General features: G+C 52.1%; 1 protein-coding gene across 1 annotated transcript in view; it reads right to left on the bottom strand.

Annotated features, from left to right (window-relative positions):
- Positions 1 to 10,937, bottom strand: part of CYP46A1 (cytochrome P450 family 46 subfamily A member 1) — a 33,054-nt gene extending 22,117 nt beyond the window's left edge. The window contains exons 1-3 of the mRNA XM_080809211.1: positions 10,718 to 10,937; positions 4,049 to 4,129; positions 3,429 to 3,510 (exon numbers count right to left, since the gene is read on the bottom strand). Of these exons, the coding sequence (XP_080665337.1) occupies positions 3,429 to 3,510; positions 4,049 to 4,129; positions 10,718 to 10,839 (285 nt within the window). The 5' untranslated portion in view covers positions 10,840 to 10,937. The remainder of the gene's footprint in view (positions 1 to 3,428; positions 3,511 to 4,048; positions 4,130 to 10,717) is intronic.
- Between the last annotated feature and the right edge of the window lie 1,105 nt (positions 10,938 to 12,042).

The raw sequence follows: 12,042 nt of genomic DNA, 5'->3' as shown, positions 1-12,042 counted from the left end.
TGTTCCCTCTCTCGCTGTGTCTCTCTCTGTCAAATAAATAAATAAAATCTTAAAAAAAAAAAAAAAGAATGAAACAAAAGTGAGCACTCAACAATGTACAACTCACAATGTCCAGGGTCCAACATGAAATCACTAGACATGCCAAAGAGCAGAAAAATCTACCTACAACCAGGCCCAGAAATAACAGAGATGATGGAGTTTGCAGACAGGAACTTCAACACATTTATTATGAATATTGCAAATGATCGCAAGGAACCCACATATCCAAGAAGTTCAAAGACTCCTACAGAGCATTAACAAAAAGAAAAGTACACCAGCAAATTTCTGACACCAGTGATAAAGAGAAAATCTTCAAAGTAGACAGAGATGAAGTAGTATATCAGTAGACTGATATAAGTTAAAGATTATACTATAAATCCCAGGACTACCACTAAGAGAAAAAGAAAGGGGGCCAATAAGCAAATGATGGAGATGAGATGGAATGCTAAAGCATACTTGATCCAAAAGAAGGCAGGAAAGGAGGAGAGGAGAACAAAGAACAGATAGGACAGAGAACAGTAACAGTATGGTAGATTCAAACCTCACCATATCAATGATAACATTAAATATAAATAATCTAAGCACTCCAATTAAAAGGCAGAGATTGTCAGACAGTAAAACAGCAAAACCCAACTATATGCTATCTATAGGAAACCCACTTTAAATATAAAAACCCAAGGACACCTGGTGGCTCACTCCTTAAGCATCTGCCTTTGGCTCAGGTCATGATCCCAGGGTCCTGGGATTGAGTCCTACATTGAGCTCTCTGCTCAGTGGGGAGTCTGCTTTTCCTCTCACTCTCCCTTTGTTCTCTCCCTCTCTCTCTCTCTCCCTCTCAAGTGAAAAAAATAAAATCTTAAAAAATATATTTATTTATTTTAAGATTTTATTATTATATATATTATATATATATATCCATCCCCAAATGGGTTCAAAGTAAAAGGATGGTAAAAGATCAACTCTTCAACACTAAGCAGAAGATAGCTGGAGTAACTACATTAGTACTAGACAAAATGTCCTTCAAAAAATGGAATATTACCAAGGATAAAGGGGGACATTTCTAAAGATAAGAGGGTCAATTCATCACAAAGACATATCAATCCTAAATGTGTTCATGCCTAATAACAGAACTTCAAAATATATGAAGCAAAATGGATAGAACCAAAAGCAGAAATAGAAAAACCCATGATTGTGGTCAGATTTTGACATTCCTCTCCAAGTAATTGCTAGAACAACTATACAGAAAATCAGTGAGGACTTAGAAGATTCAGCTAACACTATCAACCAACTTCTCCTGACATTTCTAAAACATTCCATTCAACAATCACAGAATACACATGCTTTTTAAGTGCTCATAAACATTCACTAAGGAAGATCATAAGGGAGGTCATAAAATAAGCTTCAATTTGTTTAGATCAATTGAAATCATGAAGAGTATTTTCTCTGGCCTCATGGAAATAAACTAGAAATCAATAACAAAAGGTATTTGGAAATACCATAATATTTAGAAATTGAAAAACATAATCTAAATAATCCATGAATCAAAGAAGAAATCACAAAGTAAGTTAGAAACTGTTTTGCACCAAATGAAAATAAAAGCACAATATATTGAAATTATGTTACATTTGTGCTAAAGTAGTACTTAAAAGGAGATACATGGCTGTAAGTGCTTATATTAGAAAAGAAACAAGGTCTAGAACCAAATTTCTCATCTCCCACCTTAAAAATGTGCACAAGGACAAATTAAATCCAAAGTGAGTAGAGGAAGGAAATAATAAAGAGCAGAAATCAATAAAATAGGAAATGGACAAACAATGGAGAAATCCAATAAAACCAAAATATGGTTCTTTGAAAAGATAAATAAAATTGATAAACCTTTTGCTACCTTGATGAAGAAAATAAGAGAAAACCCAAATAACTGTTTGTAGGAATGAAAGAAGGGATATCACCACAAAGCCAGTAGACATGAAAAAGTTAATCAATACATATTATGGACAACTTCGTACTAATGATTTTAATAATTAGATAAAATGACAAATGTCTTGAAAGAGATGAATTACTAAACCCAAGAAAAGTAGAAAATTGGAATGGCCATAAATCAATTAAAGAAAGTGAGTAATTAAAACAAAACAAGAAGCACGTCCTTCAAAGAATATGCCAGGCCCAGATGGCTTCACTAGTGAGTCTAATCATAAACATTCAAGGAAAAAATAGCACTACCCCATACAAATGCCCTCAGACAACAGAGGAGAGGGGACATTTCCCAACTCCCCTTACAAGTTCCGTTAAACTGATTCCCAAACCAGACAAAGGCGTTATAAGAAAATAATAAATATAGAAATAAAAAATTCTTAGCAGAAGATGAGTAAATTGTATAATGACCAGGAATGCAAGGTTGGCTTAACACTTGAACACTAACCAATGCATTCATCATATTAACATATATCGCTCAACTTTTCTCGCTGGGCATCACCAAGTTCTTTGCATATGGTTTTGGGTGCTTTAAAAATGTGTAAACTGTGTCTATATTTGAAATTAATTTAAAAAAATGATTTTCAGCATCCTCTTAGAGACACTATGGTGGTTCAGTCTTTTCTCCTGATCTGGACCCCAAGTTGCATTTTCTCCATCTCCTGCCAAGAATCACCCTGCTCAGCTGCTAAGTACCCAGTGTGAGAACAGAAGCACTGATGTTTATTGGGCAATTCCTGGGTGTCAGGCACAGGCTGGGTGACTCACACGTGTTATTTCAGCTCCAGCATCATCCCTATTTTATAGATGAGGACACAGAGGCCCAGAGTGATGGCAGAGCCACCAGACTTGAGCCCAGTTCAGCCAACTCCAAGGTAAACGATATGCTGGCCATTCTTAGTGCTTAGACCCACATGGCAGGTGTCCTCCTGTCCATAGCACAGACTGATCCATGCTCCCTGTCTGTTTCCTCATCTCTGATGTGGGGGCTGATGGGAGGCTCTCCCCCTGTGAGGATTAAACGGGTTCATAATCATGAAGTACATAAAGAAGGGCATGTTTAGGTATCTGTTGTCCCTTTCTTTGTAAATAAATGTTTATATAAATATTTGTGAAATAAATCAATTGATCTTTAATTCTCATTCTAGGCCAGAGACAGAGGGGTTAAGATCCCACCTTGAAGATGAAGGAACCAAGGCTGAGAGAGATGAGCGAGCTAAATGTGTGTGCCACCTGGGCCACACTCCCAAATGGCAGGTGGTCAGAGAGAAAGACACCACTCATTTCTGGATCCTTGGGAAACCAAACCAAATGCTGGTGCCTCCAGGACATTTCTCCTGCAGTCCCTGGGATCTGAGTTTCGTGCCCCCAACCTGGGAAGGGAAGGGCTCTCCCCATGGAACCACTCGGTTTCCTACCTTGACCGACTCAGGGCTCGTGACGATGACCGAGGTTTTGTGGAAGACATTGACCCGCACGACAGGGCCATACTTTTTAGCCCTAGAAACCAAAATGACCCAAAGGAGGCTGTCAGCTCTGGGAGACGTGAATATCACCATCACCATCACCACCCAGCAGGAGGATCAGGGTGTCCCATCCCAGGACTCCCCGCTGAGTCACACACGCCCCCCCCACACACACACTGGGTCTCAGTTTCCACATCCATGAAATAGGGTTGCTACACTTCTCCTTTGCTGGGAATCAAGCCAGATCGTGTCTTTGAAAATGCTTTGGCAAGTGTAAAACATCACCACATACACTGACTGTTACTGAGTCACGCCCCCCACCCAGTTTACAGGTGAAGAAACCGAGGCTCAGAGTGTCTGATGGCTGTTCTCAGGTCGCACGGCTGGCGAAAGGCAGAGCTTGCCTTCTGAACCAGCCTCCTCTGCCTCTCCACTCAGAGGAGGAACTTTGGGGGTAGCAGTAACCTGGTGGGGGAGGGGGGAGTGTATGCGCTGGCCTGAGGGACAAGGGGGTGGTGCCCCATGAGGGACCTGGGTTGGAGTAAGAGCAACAAATGACAACTGGGACCCACCAGTCCAAAAACACGTCTTGAAGCACGCGGCCACAAACTTCATCCTTTCTCCAAAAGTAGGGGAGATGTCCTAGAAGGAAACTAGAAGAAACAGGAAATATTAAGATCACCAGAAGTCACCATTAAAGAGTGCCCCCCTCCCCACAGGACCCCGTGAGGTCGGCATTATTAGGCCCACTTTGCAGATGGAAGGACTGAGGCACGAGGAGGTATGGTGCTGGCTCAGGGGCACCGGGCAGTAAGAACGAAGGCAGGACACAAAGTCAGGTCTGGCCAGCTCCAGAAGTCTCCATAGAGAAGACAGAGAAGGATGAGACCATCTCCCTGGTGCAGGGGCAGGGGGCTGGCACGTGGAAAGTGAACAGTATTATTGTGTGCATTTACCTTGAGACATCCACTGAACACTGACTGCAGGCTGGACGCCATTCTCCGCCTCATTCCAGCTGACCTTCCCTACTGCCAGGAGGTAGATCTGTTGTTAACCTGTCTTACAGGTGCGGCAGCACAGGCACAGAGGTGATCATCTGCTCACCATGGCACGGTTGGGACCAGGCCACCCCAAAGTCCTTCTCGCCAGGGGATTGTTTGGTGATGCTAAGTCTGCAGTGTGTGCATAAGTCTGATGTGATCACCAGCATGTGTTTGGCGTCAGCTTGTGGCAACTTTTAAGGTGCTTCCTACCCCCTGCCTGACTTACTCCAGCCAAGATCACTGACTGCACCATCTAGAATGGACAACGAAACTGCAGATGGGGTTTCTGGGTCAGAGAACTCACCTCCTGGCGGGAGATGGATTGCACATAAACAAATAGGTAAGTAAATATGCAGTCGGAGAGTGATGGGAGAAAAAGCAGAGGGGTAGATAATCAGAGGCAGGGATAGGAGGGGGATTGCCGTTTTCTATAGGCAGGTCAGGAAATGGCCCTGTAAGAAGGTAACATGTGAGCTCCCATAAGTGAGGGACTTGGCTGCCCAGGTATCTGGGAGAAGAGCATTACTGGCCAAGGGAATAGCAGGTGCAAAGGTCCTGAGGTAGGAGTGTACTTGGTAAGTTCAAGGAACAGGGGGCGAGTGTTGAAGCTGGAGTACAGTGTTTAAGGGAGATGTGGTACAGGATAGGTTTCCCAAGGTAGGGGGCAGATCACCAATAGCCTTATGGACTGCTGTCAAACTTTTGCTTTGACCTTGAAATTGGGGCCACTGGAGGGTTTTGAGCAGAGCAGAGACAGGGTCTGATGGGTTTTCAATGGCTCACACTCACAGCTGCTGTGCTGAGAGTAAATGGGATGGATGGAGGGCAGGAAGGGAGGCAGGGGTACCAGCGAGGGGCTGTGAAAGGGGACAGGGCTCAGACCCGTGCAGTCGAGAAGCCCCGTTTCTAGTGTACATTGTAGGAAGAGCCAAGAGGACTTGCTGTGTGGGTGGGTGTGAGAGTGGTGTCAGGGCTGACCCAAGTCTCCTGGGCTGAGTGTCAGAAGGATGAATGGGGCTGCCATGTACTAAGGTGAGGAGGACTGAAAAGGAGCTGGTGGGGGGGTGGCAGACCCCATCGTGCCCACCTCTGCCCTTGGGTATTTGAGGACCAGCATGGAGACTCTGCTGAGGGTGCCCAGCTCTGCCTGCTGGAAGGGCGGGCCAGAAGTTCCAGCTCCATACCTCCAGGGCAGCCTCCACCAATGACCCTGTGCCCTCCATCTGGGTGGGGGTAAGCTCCCAGAGCTCCCCGGGGTGGGGTGGGGGGAGTGCACCTCAGTTGCTCCCAGAGGTAGCTTGCTTTATTGGCTTTCTGACCTCCTCTCTCTATCTAATTGCCAACTCCCCCCCGGATCACTCCCCCTAAACCACTTACATTTCCATTTTTGTTTCAAGATCGGCTCCTGGGGACCAACCTGAGACAAGTGGATTAAACTAGGCATTGGGCTCTGAACCTGTCAGGTTTGCAGAGGAAAGCTACTAAGGGAAGCAGCAGGTGAGAATGGACTTGAAGCCAGGCTACAGATGGGAATGCGACAGTCCTCGGCAGAGAGGCAGCACTCAGAGCCCGGGCAATGGGATCAGACCCCAGGGGGGTGAGTGTAGACGGGGAAGAGACCCAACGACTGAGCCAGGCCATCAGGCAGCAAAGGGACCACCAGCCAGGGAGACTGAGTGGGAGCTGCTGGGGAGACTGGAGGCGAGCAGTGGGGAGTGGAGGGGGAAGCCTGCAGAGAGAGCACGACAGGGAAGGGACAGGCGCTCCCCCAGGCTGCCCTGGGGCCAGGCAAGACCAGGACCAAAGTGTTTTTGTGCATGGAGCTATGGGGGTCACAGGTCACTGGGACCTTGGCCAAAGCAGGGTGGGCAGAGAGGTGGGGTGGTGGGCCCAAGAGAGGAAGAGGAGCTGGAATGGGGGCCCAAAGGTAGGTAGGCTTCTCAGGGGGTTGCTGAGGGGTGCAGAGCCAGGGGGCGGCAGTTGGAGGGAACCGGAAGGGAAGAGACAGGTGGTGGTTTTTTCCTTTTTTTTCTTTCTTTCTTTCTTTCTTTTTTTTTTTTTAAACAACGTGTTATATAAAAATGGGAATGATGCAGGAGACAAGGAAACCTGATGGCAGCGGGGGTGCTGCTGGGTGTTGCTGAACTTAGGGGCCGGCTCTCCTTGGCCACAAGCCCTGAGGTCCGGGTGGGAAGGGCGCGTGGGCCCGGCGCAGGGAAGGGGGCAGCAGCGGCCGCGCGGGCGCTGGAAGGAAGTTCTTCCAGACTGTTCCCTTGACTCGGGAGGTAGGAGGCAAGAATAAAGGCTGAGAGTGGGGATGGAGGGGGAGGCGGCAGGGACCGAAAAGAAGCAAGAACACTCGGAGAGTGGGAGGGCAGCTGCGTGAGGAAAGAGGTGCCGCGCGGCCGCGGGCAGCGGAGGGCCCTCCGGGTGAGCGGCCGTGGACTCGCTCTGCTCCACCTACGGAGGACGGACCCTGGACATCGCACAGGACCCGCTGCATTTCCAGAATAATCTAGTAGCCGTGGTCACTCGCCATAGCTGCACGTTTCGGGAGAACGTTCTGTTCGGAGTCGCCTGAGCAGAACAGGGTCTAGACCCTGCCCACCCTCCCAGGCCTGTCTGGGAGCCTCCACTGGAAACGCTGGGGCCGCTGCCGTTCGGGGACGAAGGGGAGTGACACCTCAAGAAGGCCCAGGGGACAGAGGGGCGTGGGGTCCCCCCCCTCCCCCGCGGGGCAAGAAAGGAACTAAACTCCGTTCCTTCCAGGTCCTGCAGGGGGCGCTGGGGAGGCAAAGGCCGCGCGGAAGACCGGGGCCGGGACCGCAGGGCGCCGGGGCTGGGCTGGGGGCGGACGGAAGCAGGCCCCTGCCGGTGGACGGGCGGAGCAGCCCGGGGAGAGAGAGAGAGGACGGTGGAAGTCCCCCTCCCAGCCCGGCCTGCAGCACTGTGGTCGGCACTGGGGCGGTCCAAGCTTTCCTGAGGGCAGAGGAAAGTCTTGGCGGGTGGAGAAGCAGAGGTCATCTGGAGAGCCCACTGTGAGGCCGGCCCCAGGGAGGAAGGGAGCCCCCACCGTGGCTGAGTGGTGGGCCGTTGCCAGGAGGGAGGGTGAGGGGCCACGACTGTGCCTCGTGCCAGTGGAATGGGGTGGTGAGCGCTCAGCGGGGCGCCCAAAGGTCCTTTGGACGTGCCGCCCAACGGAGCCAGCAAGGGGTCACCAGCGTCACAGGAGCCAACTGGCAATTTGTTGAACAGACCCCACCTCGGGCAACCTGGCAAGTAGGAATGGGAAGAGGGAGATGATGCCCCCCCCAGGAGCCACCCTTGAAAAACCGATTCCAAAATAAATAAAAACTGGAAGAGAGAGGCTTTTTTGTTGTCAAGTTTACATCCATCCCACGCTACCGGGAGAGTGGGGGCTGATGAGGAAGTTGAGAGCAGTGAGAGAAAAATGAAGAAACCACAAGTATTTGTGTGGGATCCGAACGTGGGGTCTGAGCTTTCAGCTGCTACACGGATGGCTGCAGTAGGATGTTGTCTGTGGGGAACTCGGGGAGGGCATCCTGGAGGAGAGGGCATCCTGGTGACTCCCGCTGAATAAGGAGGAGGATGGGTGGGGCAGGGGAGCACAGCGTCTGCCCCTTGTAAGGCTGAGGGACGCTTGCCTGAAAGTTGGCAAAGCCTGGAAGCACCAAGCGGCAAACGTTAGTACTGGACACTCGATATGTACACTTCTTTGCCAGTCATGGTGTTGCCAATCATGGTTTGAGAATCCAGGCTTTGAACAGCAAAGCAGCTGATCTGTGCTAGAAGAGGTTCCAGAACTTTCATTTAGTGCAGTTTTATATGTGACCACCAAACAACTGTTAATCCCCAATCTTTTTGCATATGCCTCGTTCAGTTCAACTCCTTAGACTAAAGAGCCCAACTATAATTATATTTAATTATATAATTAAGGATTATATAATTAACCTCCTCCCACGCCTCCACCCACCCACACGCACCTGTAGGTCACACGTAGATTCTGCAGTGTAGGATTTGGGGGAGAATTCAGGCATAAAAGGGAGGAAATACAGACACATACTACTACACGGACAAACCTGGAAAACATGAAAGAAGCCAGCCACAAGAGGCCACATCTTGTATGATTGCATTTATATGTAATGTGCAAAACAGACAAATCTAGAGACAAAACAGATTAGTGGTTGGTTAGGGCCGGGGGATGAGGGGTCAGGGGAGATGAGGAGTGACAACTAGTGGGCTTCTATTTGGGGTGATGGAAATGTTCTGGAACCAGCAGTTAAGATTGAACAACTCTGTCACTATACTAAAAAGCACTGGTTGTATACTTTAAAAGGGTAAATTTTATGGCACAGTTTTATTTTTAAAATGCAACTTAAAAAAAAAGAGATGGGCGAGGGGCCAAAAGGGGCTTGATTTAAGTTCTGCCTTCTCAAGACAAAGAGACTAGACCAGGTCTGTGGTGCTGGAAGTACATGGGTTTACGAGAAGACCAAGTCATGATGAGACCCAGCAGAACGAGCACAACGTTCATTCAACCCCAAGCTGTTCGTGGCTGATTTGAAAAGGTGGAGAGGCGACAGTGTACCTAACAGAGCTGGTAGGCGAGTTCTACCACCCACTCTGAATCACTGTTTATTGAGTGTCTACTATGCATGTACCAGCTGTGGCTGTGCCAAATGTCAGGAACATGGTAGTGAACAAGACAGACACAGGCCTATGGGAAAGACAGACATTTAACAAGAGGTTGCACAGATAATTACCCAACTCTTACAATGACATAGAGTTTACAAAGCAAACATGATATTTTCAGGCATGGAAGCAGGTGGGACCTCCCTGAGGAGTTAGCATTGAAGCCAAGCCTGGAAGGTGAGGGGAAGAACCATCTGAGTGGCGTGGAAGACAGAGCTGCTAAGCACGGGAAAAGGAAGACCCCAAGGTGGGCGAGGGCACCTGGGAAGACAGAGAGCCAGCAGGGAGAACAATCACCTCCCTGTGTCACCAGCCACTGAGATCTTTCCCAAACCCACCACATAGAGATTCAGGCTTCCAATGCCAGGTCATCTGGCTTGGGCTGGAGGTGGGCACCTTCCAGAATGTTCATGTCCTGAGATTTTAAAAAGTGTGTCTAATACCATTGTTTATTCATTCATTCAACAAATATTTATTGAGCATCTGCAGTGTGCCACGTGCTGGGGATACACGAGCGAACACACAGCATCCCTGCCCTCCTGGGGCTCACATTCTAAAGGGGGGGGGAGACAGACACAGTCAACAGGTGAACAGACAGTCAACAAGTGAACAGAAGGTAACTTCAGGGGTGATGGCCCCTTAAGGAGTTTGCGGCTAGGTGGGCTTTTACACAGGATGGATGGGGGACAGCAAGACCCTGGAGCTGCAGGAGGGGGGTTGCAGAAAGGCAGGGGCAGCAGTGAGCAAGCGGGGGGGGGGGGGGGGGGCGGGGCGCGGATGAAAACAGTACAGAGTGGGTTCTGAGAGCTCAGCAGGGGCCTTGCGGGCCATAGAGTGGACTTAATCTAGAATTAGATTTCCTTCTAAAGTGATGGAAAGCTTTTGGAGCAGAGAAATGACACGTTTGATTTAGCTTCAGAAAGGTAAGCTTCTGGTTGGGGGGCGGTTAGGTAAGTTGGGTGGGGGTGGGGGACAAGGATGGAATGGAAGTACTAAGGAGAAGACAAAAAGGATATACCAGGACAGAAATACAGAGGGGAATGTGACCAGAGCAGAGTGTGTTGCAATCCAGGTTGAGTGACCCCGTTCCGAGTCTCAAAGTTAAGAGTGCCTACTTCAGAGGCAAGGCTGACCCGGGCTTAAATCTAGGCTTACCAACTGTGTGACCTTGGGCAGGTGACTTTGCCTCCGCGCGCCTCAGTCTCCGCGTCTGAACGATGGGGTAACAATAGCGCCTACCTAACAGGGTTGTCGCTGCCATCACGTTTGTGGGGCCCAGCAGAGCGCGGTGGGCGCCGAGCAGCTGCCGCGGCTGTGAGTAATTTGTTACTAAGAATAGTTAGCGCCCCTCTCCCGGCCGCCGTCTCCAAGCGGCCACGCGCAACGGCGAGGCTGGACCCCCGGCCCCGACGCCGGCTTGGACGCGGTCCCCCGGCCCCCCATTCGAGCGCCCCATCCAGGCCCCCGCCCCCACCCCCCGCTCACCTGGGCCGCGGCGGCCCGGGGATGTGCTCGTAGCGGCTGCGAGCGCGGTGCACGAAGGTGCAGCAGAGGCCGAAGGCGACCAGGACGGCGCTGCCGAGCAGCAGCAGCAGCCCGGGGCTCATGGCTCCCGGGCAGGCCAGGCCAGGGTCGGGGCCGGGCACCGAGGGGGCGGGAGGCCGCGAGCCGACTCAGCTGTCAGCGCCGCGCGCCGCCTCGGCCCGAGGCCCGGCGCGACCCAGCACCGCCTACTCCCGCTCGGCTCCGCCCCCGCCGGTTCGACCCCTCCCAGGGCGCTCCGTCCCCGCCAACCACGTCTCCGCCTCCTGCTCCCGCTCTCGGGGCCCGCCCCCACCCCGCCCCAAGCCCCGCCCCAACCTCAACACGGCTCCAGCTCAGGCCCCGCCCAGAGCATGGGATTTCCGCCAGTCACAACGCCGTTTCTGGCTCAGACCCCCATGCTCCGCCCCCTCCCCGCCTCCCCAGGCCCCGCCCCCAGCCTCTCAAAAGCTCCTTCCCAGCAGCAGCTCCGCCCAGAACGCGTTGTCCTGGGCAACCCCGATTCCTCCGCGCTTCCTGCCGCGGCGGCCGCGCTAAGTCCAGCCGGCTGGTTCCGCTCCCCGAGGCGCCCTCGTATAACGGCGTTTTCCGCGCGCGGTCCTAGGCCCCCTCCCTTCTCCCTAAAACCTTCCTGGGAACCTATCCCAGCCTCCAAACGCGCGTCTTACGCCGACTGCTCCCACGCCTCCCTCTGGAGCCCCCAGCCCCAAAGTGGTTCCCCCCGCCCGGCGGGCCCCCGCCGAGCGCCCGTGGTCTCCCTGCAGGGCCCACGGGCCAGATGGCGAGGACCCCGGGGGCCCAGGGGGGCTGTGTCTGCGAGCGAAGAGCGCCCGGCTGGACCAGAGTCGGTCGGCCCTCCTCGCGTCCCGGCACCTCCGGAGCCTCCCAGACCCCGGAGAGTCGGGTCGGAGGCACCGGCCCGGGTCCCAGGGAGCCGGAGTCGGCGTGCGCGCAAGTCTGGAGGCGCGAGGTCGCCCGCGACGGAAGGCGACAGAGGTGCCCGCGGTGGCCAGAGGGTATTTGTTAGGTAATAACCGAGACTTCCGAGCCGTTTATGTAACCCTCTTCTCCTCGCCCGCTCGGGTGTGACGGCGGAGGATGCCCAGCTCCGCGCTTTCGGTTCTCGTTCCCGCACTGGGAGCGGGGGGCGGGGGCACCCCGAGCGCGGGCAGCGGATGGAAGGGCCGGCGGTGCGCGCTCCTAGTCCCGATAAAGCTCCAGCTGGCTGGGGGCGGGGGGTGGTGCCCAAAGATGCTGCCGGGGTCCTG

This window comes from Martes martes (assembly GCF_963455335.1).
Source record: "Martes martes genome assembly, chromosome: 7".
NCBI lineage: Eukaryota > Metazoa > Chordata > Mammalia > Carnivora > Mustelidae > Martes > Martes martes.
The sequence above is the reverse complement of the archived record's forward strand: the minus strand, read 5'-3'. Positions and strand labels throughout refer to the sequence as shown.